Source organism: Python bivittatus, unplaced genomic scaffold (genome assembly GCF_059951505.1).
Source record: "Python bivittatus isolate LINGU-HERP-01145 unplaced genomic scaffold, Pbiv_v1 ctg000690_np1212, whole genome shotgun sequence".
Taxonomy (NCBI): Eukaryota; Metazoa; Chordata; class Lepidosauria; order Squamata; family Pythonidae; genus Python; species Python bivittatus.
In genome coordinates this window covers 1,507,567-1,521,058 of record NW_028277096.1, presented here as the reverse complement: position 1 = coordinate 1,521,058, position 13,492 = coordinate 1,507,567, and the positions used below count along the sequence as shown (strand labels likewise).

Here is a 13,492-nt window from a genome sequence, read left to right as displayed (position 1 = left end):
TCTTTATTGCTCCTCCTGGAATCTTTTTTTCAATTTGCCCAAATTCTGCTGAATTTTTTAAGAGGCTATAAGAGGACCTGAAATCTTATAATCCTCATAGAATCGCACAGTACACACTGTGCATCATTCTGTGAAAGCTAAACTCTCTGACAAGCTTACCATTTTTGCCCTTGGAATAGTACAACAGTATAATCCATTCAAGTTAGCCCCATAGTAAAAATCCTGATTCTTTTTGCAAGAATTATCCTAAAAATCAGAATACGATTACTGAACAAATGTATGGATCAGGAAAGGCTTCCTATCCTAAGAAATTGCTCAGGCAAGGGACCATTTAAATAGCATATTGACCATCATTATTCTTATCACCACTCAGTGATGAGTAGTTCCACCCCTTGATTGTCAGTTAGCTCACACATCCTGCATGATTGGTTGCCCAAGTCTCAAAGGTTTGGCTCACAGCATTTTTGGCTGCCTTATTTTAAACAAAATAACAACAAAACCCATCCTTTTGATGAACAGATGCAGAAGCAAACCTTTCCCCAACTCTTTTCCCTGCACCACTGTGTACTTTGCACTTCAAAAATAAGAGCAGCTGTTTCCCCACGAGCATTTAATTTCCTTTTCTCTCCCAATCACTAGTGGCCTTGATCGCAAGAGACAAAATTAATATGGATGAAGACAGGTTTTGTATGGATTAAATTGAACTAAATAGAACTTTTAAAAAAAAAATGTGAATGTGAAAATATAGTGAATTGCAAAGAGGTAAGCAATCACCGTTGAGGATGTTGTCCCTCTGGCTTGTTTTGATGGAAATATAAGATTATAGCAGGGTGTGGGAAGCAATCTTCTATTCTAGAAAAGGGGCAGGTAAATAGCAAACTGTTTATCAAAGCTAGATTTAATTAATTCCCTGTATGGTTCAAAACTAACTCTGTCTTATTGGTCCCTTATAGCATAATTAATCATCAGTAATAATTTGTTTTATGTGGATTCCTGAGGTTAAACACGAGCATAGCAATTCATTAAGAAAGGGATGGAAATTAATGACTTCTAAGAGGTTTGTTACAAAAAACGCTGAAAAGGTTTATTTAAAGGCTAATGATTGATGTGTACAGTATTTTATCTGTTAAACTTGGGAGTTTAAATCTGGGTCGAGTCCCAACAGAAATACAGAGGCTGCTGTTTGATCATTTGCTAGTGATTAACATTCTTTGAGGAGAAACGATACAAGATACAATTTTTCATTTATATTCTTGATAAGGTGCTAGCCATCAGTGAGCAGAAAATCCTGCAGAAAGAATGAATTAGGAATACATTTTATCTATGTACATATTAATGAATGTTTTGATTTATAATAAGTTTGATCCTATAAAGTAATACAAATTCATTTTCTGACTGATGATCCTTATGTAACCAAAGCAGCACAATATATCCACAACAGGGTAAGGACTTGAAAAGTATAAACACCTTTTGGAAAAAAATAATTATAAGGGAAAAGGAAACCCCAAAACAGGCAATAAGCGTTAAGCATGTTCTGTGATCACAGAATGCTGATCAATTATTGACAGTGGAGGGTAGAAGAAGGAAATAAATTGGAGTATGGTAGAATATGTTGGAAGCGGGCATGACTGGGTAGAAATCTGAAGAGGAGAATTCCACATTGCTGTATTTTGTTGGAGATCCACTTCACACAGGGCAGTATTTTCATACAGCTATTGATGTATGACAGGGATTGTAATTTCTGTTGGTTTTGAAGGCCAAACCTGTTTTTTTTAGGCATATGAAGTCCATAATTCAAAAGTGAGTAGGTCAAGGCACCACTTCTGGAGGACAGTCCACAATTGTTAATTGTGAAATGGGTGCTTTAAGCAGCTCTATAGCCTAAAGCATTCATTTTGCCTCTAAAGCTCCCCAAACACCCTCAAATGCAAAAGGCCTAAGTATTTAACTTCAAGAGATACTGGGAAATCACATACAGCTTTCCGGCCATTTTTTTGTACTGATGTATACTACCACATGTGATAAGCATCATACTGATAGGTTTACATATTATCTGCACATGAAATGAAACTGGTATGTGTGAACGCTTATGTCTGATATGATTATTATCAACTTCGTGTGGAAGTTACATCACTGTGTAAAGTTCACCCAGTGTAATGTTTTATTCAAGCTTTTGGCAGCTTTTTCTTTATATTTACAAGGGGAAAACCAAAACAGTCCCTTTTTGTGATCAAGCTATCTAGGCAAACCCTATGGATAGCAGTGTCTCTCAATACCCACCAAACACTGATTGGCTGTGTTCAAACAGATCAGTGAAAGAATTTGTGCTGCATTCACAGAGTGTGCTAAGCCTGCTTAGTTTTAACCTTGTTGTTCTCTCTCTCTCTCTCTCTCTCTCTCTCCCTTCCTCCCTCCCTCCCTCTTTTATGGAGTGTTGTGCAAATCCAATGCATTTGATTAGTTTATAGGGACCCAGAAAATGTTTTACAGCAGCAAGTAAATTAAACGTTGTACAGAGGGAGCCACTAAATGTAAGCTAGGGTACAGTCTAACAAAAGCAAATAATAAGTTCCAGTGATTTCAGAGGTGCTTAAGACCATTTCTGGCAAGTGTTTTCACCTCCAGTCTATTAATATGCTACAGTCAGAGTGAACATTTATATGATTTTCACATTTGGAATTATCTTCACAGGAGTTGTGGAAGAGCACATATTTCATATATAACAGTGTGATCCCTATTAGTTTCTTGTCACAAGTTCTCAGGTGGATAGAGCTGAGTCTGGACAATCAAATTTCTTCAGTCATCATCACCAGAAGATCCACAGTATATCTCACACTGCGTACCTTATAACATAGCCGCCTTATCTGATGGTATGACTGTTGAAGATACATGTTTTTGTCAACTGTTCTCTACCCAGTTAATGTATATGGAGGTTCAGTCCATTTTGTCATGTTGATTTCTTGTTGCTAAGCAAGAAGGGACTGTTTTATTTGCAAGTCAATTTATTATTATCTAGTCTTTAGATACATATTTAATGTAACTGCATATGGATATAATAGCTCTGCTGAATTAGAACAAAGACCAGTACAGACAAAGAATTGGTTCCCATAGTCTGCAATGAGGTGCCTTTGGGCTGCCTATTAGCATGATGTAACAGTAGCAAGATATGCACATTCTTTAATAATGTCTTATACATCTTCAAGGCTATGGCCTGGATGTATTATTTTCCTGAACTCATTTGCTATCAGAAAAGGCAAAGGGAATGCAAGCAAACAATTTGCTCACAGAACTTTCCCCTGATAACCCTCTCTCAAATTGTCCTTCCCATAAGAAATACATGGAGGAGATGTCACTGAATCCTTCTCTACTTTAGGAAGCCTTCTGATATTTAGCATGGAAGCAACTGCTAGCAAATTGAGAAATTTCTTTCTCTTATTTAAAGAAATGGACTAAGGATACTACATTTTACAAGTGTGGATGTATTTTCAATATGGGCTCAAGCAGGAAGCAGCAGGCCAGAACTAAGCTGAAAAAGAGGTAGTAAATGGGTGGGAAAAAACATGAGGGTGCCAAATCAGGAGAGAATCACTACCTAAATTATTGGGAGGAAAGGATCCAGCAAGCCTCTAACTCTTCCAAGTTTAGTCAGATATGATCTGCTCTATAATTGTGTAAAATAAATAAATCATGGCATAAAAACAAAGGTAACTGGATGTGGATTTTCTGATTGATTGATTATGTGCCATCAAGTCTACGTTGACTCTTAGCAACTACAGATAGCTTTCCTCCATGATAGTCTGTCCCTAACCTGGTCTTTCAGGTCTTCCAATGGTGTACTCATCATCACTGGTTTTCTGAGCCTTCTGTAATTCAAACATTGCTGCAAAAGGAAATTGATGTCAGTTAAATAAAACCCATCTTTATGACCCTATTTTTATGCACTTTCCCACCACTTTCCTAGCGATGTATACAATTCATCGGTTCATTTTCCTTGTCTTGCTTTTGCAAAGGCAAAAGGCATGCCACGTTTTTCTACAACCTAGCCTTCTGCCACAACATTAATTGAAGATTTTGTTTGCTTCCCTGCTCCACATTTAGACTATCACTTCTTGGTGGATAGCACTGATTTCTATTCTTATGCAAAAAAGAAAAGAAAAAGACTAGTTACATTGAATACAAAAACAGTGTTGTGCTCATTGACAATAAGATATTCTGCAGCATTTCAGACACTAATTTTATTATGCTCTCAGTGGTTGTTTCACCAGATGCTCCAAAGATGTTTCCAAATGAAGGTTTTATTTTGCAAGTGTTCTGCTTCATTTATTTTATTGATGGTGGGAAGCACCCTAATACAAGACAGTCTAGAAGGAAAGCTACTGTAAAATAGGTATGCTGTTATTTTGATTAGTAGTGTTAGGAGCTACTGCTATGGAAATACCTGAAGAGATACATAATACTGTATATATGCACACATTATACCATCTGGAACTTAGTAACTCTGTGTTAGCTGCAAAAGTTTAAGCTAGCCATTTTTCTAATTCAGTCAAAAATATTTCAGACACTCCCAAATGAAACTTTTGTATCAGTTTCTGGCCACAAAATTCAAATTCTTTATAATACTTTTGTATTTGATTGTTGTGTCATCAAATGTGGCCCCTGAGATAAACACACTGAATAGTTCCAACCTATGAAGTTTATGGTTTTGCTATAATTTTTCTGGTCTCTGATCACATGCCCAATTCCTATAATTTTGCTTCAGTTTGAGTATGACTATTGTTTTGCAAGCCTATGGCAGAAGGTTGTAAGTTTTAGAGTGTGGGAACAGCAAATAGTACAATTCAGGATGGGAAGGCAGGGCTTACCAGACATCCTCTTACCAGGCCAAACTTTTTTATCAGCCACTATAACAGGTTTTACAGGGTTTTTTTCCCTATGTTGACAAAAAGTCAGATTTCATCTATACATTAATGAACTGATGAGTTAGTGACCAGAAAATAGTTCTCAGTGTCAGAGTTCAATGAAAATATTGTGGGCCAAACTAATGGCTGGGGTGTGCAGTACAGGTAGTCCCCGAGTTAAGAATGCCCAGTTTAAGGACAACCCATAGTTAAGAGCAGAGCCTATTGTAACAAAATTTGAGGTAAGTACACAGTGGTTCGAGTTCATTACACAATGGTTCGAATTAATTACACAATACTATTATTATATAATAATTCTGTTCTGGCTTACATGCAAATTCGACTTAAGGACAGACCTTGGGAACAGAACTCATTCTTAAACTGAGAACTATCTATATAACTTGTAAAAAGATACATTACTTCTACTGCAAAATAGAACTGAGAGATGATAGAACTGATAAATAAATATAAACATTCTGTCTTTATCCTTAAATATAATCAACAGGAAGAGGATAATGAAATCTAGATAATATATTTTTTCCTTATGGGATAAAGTGTCTAGTACTTATGGAACAGTTTTTCAACATGCGGTATAACCACAAAGGCATAAAAACAAGTCCTGAGATTTTGCACCTTAAATGGTTTTCTTATATAATATAGAAAAGGACTTTGTTGAATATGAAAATGTCATGGTTTAGGTTTTGTAATAATTCATCCTTGGGTATATACTATGGTAGAGTTTCATTTGTTCAAACGATATGCACTTGAAATGAACCATACAGTACATGAGTGGAATCCTTGGGGTTCTCTGAGCTTGGTTGTTTTCTTGGAGACGTTTCATTACCCATCTAGGTAACATCTTAGATCTTAGATGTTACCTAGACAGGTAATGAAACGTCTGCAAGAAAACAACCAAGCTCAGAGAACCCCAAGGACTCCACAGTTTAACCCCGAGCTACATATATTATCTTCTGTTGGTTGAACATGAGTATATATTTCTCTGATGTGTCAAGACACAAACTTTGTTACATGGAAGTTATAATCACAGGACAACCTAACCAAGTGTAAAGCTGCTTTTGGTCAAATTTTAAAAGCAAAAGAATATAAAAGCCTGATATGTTAAGCCATAGGCGTATCCAGTCCAACATTCTGTGTTCCACAGTGGCCAACTGGATAACTTGGGAAAGCTCACAAACCTGGAATAGGGCAGTAGCCTCTTTCTACATCACTTCCCAGCAACATTATTACAGCATGTTGCCTAAGAATTGGAATTGTAAACTTCCATCATTTTTAATAGCCACTAATAGTCTTACCCTCCTTGAACAGGTCAATTCCTTGAAAAATCACTTAAATTTTTTGCCATTATCCCAAAAGCTGTTAGTAAATTCCAGTTTATGCAATGCATATAAAAGTATTTCCTTTTATTAGTCCTGAATCCCTCTGCATGTAATTTCAGTGGATGGTCTTGAGTACTAACATTAGGAAAGAGGTAGAAAAATTTATCTCCCTCAGTGCTATTTATGGTTTCATACACATGATGTCTCCCCTATTCTTTGTTTGAAGCTAAAGAAAAAACCAAGGCAGTTGCCTTCATTAATAAGGGAGTTCCTCAGCCCACTAATAATTTTGGATGCCCTTTTCTGCACTGTCCCTTGCACCATATTATCATGAAGGTACAGTAACTAGAACTACACATAATACAGCACATGTGCTCTCACACAAATTTGTTTAACGGCATTGTTATTGTGACAGTCCCATTTTCAATTCTCTTCCTAATAATTATAGTCATGGATTTTGCCTTGTTTCTTTGTTCGTTTCTTTACTCTGTTTTTACAGCAGCTGTGTGTTGGATTGATCAGTTACATAGTTAGCTAATTCATATACAGGTAGTCCCCAGTTTAAGAATGAGTTCTGTTCCCAAGGCCTGTCCTTAAGTTGAATTTGTATGTAAGTCAGAACAGTATTATAGTATAATACTGTATAAGTAGTATTGTGTAATGAACTCGAACCATTGTGTATTTAACTTGAACTATTGCTACAATAGGCTCTGTTCTTAACTATGGGTCATCCTTAAACCAGACCTTCTTAACGTGGGGACTACCTATACTGCACACCCCAGCCAATAGTTTGGCCCACAATATTTTCATTGAACTCTGACACTGAGAACTATTTTCTTGTCACTAACTCATCAATTCATTAATGTATAGGTGAAATCTGACTTTTTATCAACATAGGGAAAAAAACCCTGTAAAACTTGTTACAGTGGTCGATAAAAAAGTTTGGCCTGGTAAGAGGATGTCTGGTAAGCCCTGTCTTCCCATCCTGAATTGTACTATTTGCTGTTCCCACACTCTAAAACTTTCCCTTCTCTCTCTGCATCAGCCTCATCAGGAAATCATGATGACACTGGAAAGCTGCTAAGAGTATGTGCCGAGGTGGGGCAGACCGGGCTCAGGGTTTAAAGCCCGCTCCCCTATGAACTTCCTTTCTGTTCTATTGGGCTGCAATGAGCAGGATTTAGATTTCTCAGAATGCTCTGACATCAGACTACTCAGTATTGCTCTTTGGACTGCTCAGCCATTCAAGAAAGACTTGCATAATTCCCATAAGGTTGACTTGGGAAAAATGCCAATACCCACAATCAGAGAATACCTTTATTAGGATCAGCAAAATATATCTTACTCTGTGAAGAGATCCAGATCGGAAATGCTCTTCCCAATTTGGTGTTAATTGGTTAATTATATTTAAGCTATTGCCTGAACCTAGATTTTTGATCAGAATGGTAGTGATAGTCTTTACATTGTTTTAGGCATAGTTTGGATGCAATAACCTTTGCATTAACAAAGATTTAAAAGGTATAAATGTTTCTCAAATTCATTTTTCCTCACGCAGTTTAGGGTTCACAGTGGCCTTCCTCAAAGTCATTCCATGATCTCAAAAAAGAAAAAAGAAAAAAAAAAGAATTGCAACTCACCATGTTTATTGTTTAACATGACATATTTCATTAGCAATTGTGCATCATTAAATGACATTTGATGAAATCAATTTTTAAAACTCCAGTGAGTTCTTAGTCTTCCAAACAAGAGTGCCTTCCCTCACCTTTCCTACTGGGATATTTTCAGTACTTAACTTTTTAAATAACGTCGTCTTTGCTGGCATTAGGTGCCAGGGATTAAAATGCATGTAATTCTGACCAGTTTAGCTTATGCCTACATAAGGTGTAAATACCTGTTGAATCTTATTCAAATAGAAGTTATTTTCTGTTTCCACACTAACAGTTGTATTATGCTTTGCTTCGGTGCTGCCTGCAAAGCTACCTCAGTTATGATCCTGTTTGCTATTTTCATTTGTCTTGTGTTCAGTAAGCAACTGTATAGAATGCCACTTTTGCAAAAAGTCCTTTACCCTTTTCTGTCTAGGAATGCTTTCTCTTTTGGAATGAACAACATAAAAATAATACTGTAATTCACAGAAGGAGGAATGGTATTGGGAATTTTTAGCCATGGGAACAGGTGACTCAAGTGGAATAGGATTGTAGTCCTCATATACCAGAAGGGTTATCACACAGAAAAAAGTCAAACCTATTATTTGTTGTTTCAGATGTGAATTAATGGATTTAAATTACAGAAAAGCAGATTCTGTTTAAACATTAGAAAAACATTCCTATCAGTAAAAGTAGTTTGACAGTGGAACCAATTACCCGGGAAGTGGTAGGCTTCCCTTCACTGGATGTCCTGAAGCAGAGGTTATGCGGATAAAGACCTGGCTGTGTTCCCAAGCCTTGGACTAGGTTGTTGGAACCCCCTTTGCTGGATGTTAGATGTTAGTGGGATGTTTTGGGTTGTTTGCCAGGTTTGCCATCTTGTTCCTGTTCTAGTTTCACATACTTTTGCCAGACACAAATATGTAGCTTTGAATCATTTTCCTCAATCAGTACAAGAACAAGTATAATGTTTTTGAGTCATTTTGTTTAGGTTTTCTTTATCTAAGGACTTGTATAGAGAGCAGATCACATTTTAGGTAATATTTTTGCAGAAATATTGAAAATTCAAAAGGGTTCACAAACTTTTAAGCACCACTGTAAATGGTTCTTCCCAAATGTATGATTCCATCATCACCATCGTCATTATAATCTTTTTATCCTGGTTTCTTCTGGATCTTGTAATGGCAAATTAAGACTACATTCTTTGGTAATTGGGGTACATCTAGGACAAAGCAATGGAAATGCTTCATTTTGCATCGGGATACTTAATTTATTGTTTAAATCTTTTACAAATGCCGCACTGAAGTTATTAGAAATTTGCAATATATATATGAGTATCTTCAACTGCCAAGAGCAACAAAATGAATCATATCCTAGGCTTCAGCAACTATAAAATAGATCTAAATCTCTTTTAATAATGTAAATATTGTTGAGCTAATCAAATTGATTAGATTATGTGATGATACCAGTGGAAGAATGATTTATGATTAATCATACCATTTTCCATGTATCTTAGTATTAATTCTAGTACTACAGTACAATGGAAGCTATTTAGCTGAAATGCAAATGACTAGCAACTCAGTCATTGAAAAAACAGAAGAATTGGAATGAGTGCACCAGTGCTGAGTCTGTCCTCAGAAATGCACATGTGTAGATCTGATCCTTGAACATGGCTCAGTGACTGATTTTTCTACACTGGAAAAATGAGAATACAGCAAAGGGTAGGGCTGAGCATGGCAGCAGATTCCTTGTAATTATTCAAAGAGAAGTACTAGGGGATTTGAAAAGACAGGTAATTATTACAACTAAGGATAGTTAGGGCTCTGTCAAATGTTTCCTAATTTTTGTGTTGACATGGAAATTAGCAAATTTGACATGGACATAGTGCCAAAGAATGAAGGCTTGTGCTGTTTGTACTGCCAAAGGCTTATGCTCTTGGATGTCACTGTAGTCCTCTGTTTGATGTATCCTCTCAGTATCATTTTCCTGTGTCCCTCATTACCACTGAATTTGGCCAAGGAAATCCATATTAATTTATTTGCAGGTAATATTAATGTCATTCCATCAGACATAGCATTACAATGTCATGAAGAAAATTACATTTGTTTTCATAGTCCACTTCTTTAATCAGAGGTGATACAGCTGAGAACAGTGAGGCCAAGCTAGAAGAAGCAAGAAGCAATAGAAGTTACAAGAAACTTTGCTGAAATAATATGAGTTTTGTACCAAGTAGGTGTTGAAAATGGGAAGCATTTTGATAATAATAAAAGTAAACGTGAAATTATTAAAGTCATTTCTGCCCACATTCATCCCATGATATATGATTCTGATTAGACTTTCTGGCAATTTTCTCCAGCTCAACCTTCCCTACAGTGAGATTTGCATTATTAGCTTGGAGAATCATTTCATATGGCAAGGATGGGCAACCTTCAGACACATATCACTACTAACTATTTATATGTGACTTCCAAAAATAGAGAAGATTGTACTGAGAAAATTTTGGCAGAATGCTTTTCTGTTTATTTTATGTTTTTTTTGAGAAGAAACCAGCAAAATGTGTGTTAATCTAGATTTATAGCTTAGATATAGCATATCAATTTTCCTTTCAAAAATGAACCCACCTGCTCCCTAAAAAGAAGGAGCAGAGCCGGAACAAAAAGGAGGTGAAACTGTTCCCCCTGCCCATCACCTGTGTGACCTCATGACTTTATTGCCATGCCCTGCAAGGCTGGGAAAAAATGAAGCAAAAAAGTACAATTTCCCAATGGAATAAAGCATTGCCATTCCTGTGATGAGGTTCTTCTGAAACCACCAGAAAAAGTGGCATGGCCTACAACTGTATAGCAAGTCTTTTTCTCTCCACATATTTTTACTAATTTAATTTATTATTGAAGAATAAATCCATTCTTTGGGTTGGTTTCAATGATTAATATTCTTGTTTCTTATTATTTTAAGGCAAAACTGGCCATACTGAAGTTGTGCGAGTGGTATTTCAGCCGGAAACCATCAGCTTTGAGAAACTGCTCAAGGTCTTCTGGGAGAATCATGACCCGACACAAGGTAGAGTGATGAGTGAGCCAGTATTTAATTATCTTACTAATTACAGCTGGGATAATTAGTGTTTGAGTTGCTCGGAAGAGATGAACCTTGAAATCGCACCACAGCTCAAGAGTATGATTGCAGGCATTTATTGATGGGATGGGAAGCATGAGGAACTCGAATTTCACAAGCCGCCCCCTCCCCCCTGCCACCCAATAGATGGCTGTGCTGTGAAAATTCCCACAGAGAGATATATAAGACAATAGAAATTCTTTTCACCTTTGGATTATTACACCTTCTTCCTTAATGTAATCTCTTGCCTTTCAAATTAAAGGTATAGTTGATCATTTCAGTTATGACTTTGGTCTGTGAGTTTGGTCTATTTCATTTTTTCAGGTTATCTTTTATGATGAGAAAAAAATGAATAAAATGTTGAGGCATGGGGAATAACAAAGTGGTGGGAAGTTCTTTCAGACAGTATTTTGCTGTGACAAGTCCTTCTTTGAAAGTGTCTGGAGGCTGCATGTAATATGCAGCTAGCATAACAGACTTATGAAAATGTTTTAAAATAGGCTTTGGCACCTTTTCAGAGGATGAATACTATCATATGATCTCATGATGGCATGAACACACACTTTAAAAAATGGCTAAAATTGTGAAATCTCACACAATTTCATATGAAGTTGCTGAATTCCTGCAAGATCTCAGAAAATCTCTTAAGAGATTTTGAAGTAACCAAGCTGCCGGTGAGGATTCATAGTGAACTAGATGTCCCTGGAGGAGCGGGTATGGCGTTGTGGTGGAGATCAGCAGCCAGAAAGCAAATTCTGGCTGGCAAAGTCTCTCCTGAAAAAGGAGAGATTGTAAGATTGTCCACTTGCACTCCAGACAGATGCTCCTCATGAGTAGACTGCAGGAATTGAGGTTTTTGCAGTTGGCAAAAACTGTTGAGGGATTTCAATCAAGCTCACAGCTGTAATGCAGCCTTTATGGACATAAGATTCACATGAGCTTCATTTCTTAACTACTTTTGTACGTAACTAATTTACAGCTGAAGAGAGATTTTCTGAGTGGCAGGATAAGAAAATTCCTTTTGGTGAGTTATTATTTTTTCTGGATTACAAAGGAATAAAGAAAAAAAAGGTTTTAAAGAGTTAAAAACTTTTGATGAAAGCTTAACAAGGAGAAAGTTTAAAACGGATAAAGGAGACAGTTATTTTGAAAGATTATTTTTGGTGAAAGTGCTTTTGAACAAATTGGAATTAAATTAGACAAACGAACCAGACCTTCATGGGAATGTTTTTTCCTTACTATTAAAGAGTACAGACAATTGGTAGATTTTATAAAACAAAACATAAAGGTAATATGAGCCAGACTGTGATGCTGACTGTAACTGTGGAGATGTTGATTGTGATGCTGATTGTAACTACGGAGTGCCCTTTGAGATTAAAGTATTAAGGGCACAGGAAGACAAAAGAGGAAAAAAGGGGAAGCTTGCCTTTTCATTTTCCTTTGTTTGAGATACTTTCATTTTTGGGATTATAATATTGTAATGGCAACCAGCAGAAAAGCGGCAAGAATGGAATGGAAGGAGAGGATCTCTAAAGCAACCTGCAGAGAGAGAATTACACCAGATTTGCTTCAAAAAATGTTTGAGCAACTGGGCAATAAGTTAGATGAATCACTTAATACTAAATTGTTGGCTTTTGAAAAAAGAATGGATGAAAGTCTTGCAAAGATGAAAGAGGAGATGAAAGAATTTAAGAAGATGGAAAGCTCTGTAAAACAAGTGTCTGGAGATGTAAAACAAATTAATGACAAAGTGGAAATTTTGAGGAGTAAGACAGAAGTTATAGACAGAGAGCTGGAAAGTGAACTAAATAATCTGGCTCTATTGGAATTTAGAGAGAAGAGATTTTGTTTGAGATTTAGAGCAATCCTAGGGGATTCTGCTGAGGATATTAGAAAAAAGATTATTAAAATCTTAGCAAATTTTTTGGATTGGGATGAGAAGGATACAGAGGCAGAAATTGATGAAATATATAGAATAAATACAAGATTTGCAAAAATAAGAAATGTTCCAAGGGATGTTTTGGGGCACCTTGTTAGGAAGAAGACAAGGGATCAAGTGTTGCAACAGCATTTTAATATAAGACTGAAGATTGATAATACAGATATAATTGTTCTTGAAGAAATTCCTATTAGAATTTTGTATAAGAGAAAAGAGTATTCTTTTTTGACTGAAAGTTTAAAGCAGAAAGAGATCCCATTTCAATGAGACAAATTGCAAGGTGTGATTTTTACTTTTAAACAACAGAAGTTTTGATTGAATTCTGTCCAGAAGGCAAGAGAATTTCTAGAAAAATTCAAAGAGGAATTGGAGGAGATTCATATGGAAGTGACAGAGGAATGATACTGAACTAGGCACTACAGGTGTCAATTTTTCTAAATTTTTGGCTTGATTATGGATTATAAATGCTTAACATAGAATATAAATGGAGCAAGTTCTCCTCAAAAGAGAAAAAAAATCATTATTTGAAAAAATTAAAACAAGATATAATTTGCCTACAAG

The 13,492-nt window shown here is 36.2% G+C and overlaps 1 protein-coding gene across 2 annotated transcripts in view; it reads left to right on the top strand.

Annotated features, from left to right (window-relative positions):
* The window catches only part of MSRA (methionine sulfoxide reductase A), a 252,621-nt gene that overhangs the window by 119,199 nt on the left and 119,930 nt on the right, over window positions 1-13,492 (top strand). For both annotated transcript variants that reach the window (XM_088152314.1, XM_088152313.1), the window contains one exon: window positions 10,837-10,941. In XM_088152314.1, coding sequence (XP_088008440.1) covers window positions 10,837-10,941 — 105 coding nt within the window. The remainder of the gene's footprint in view (window positions 1-10,836; window positions 10,942-13,492) is intronic.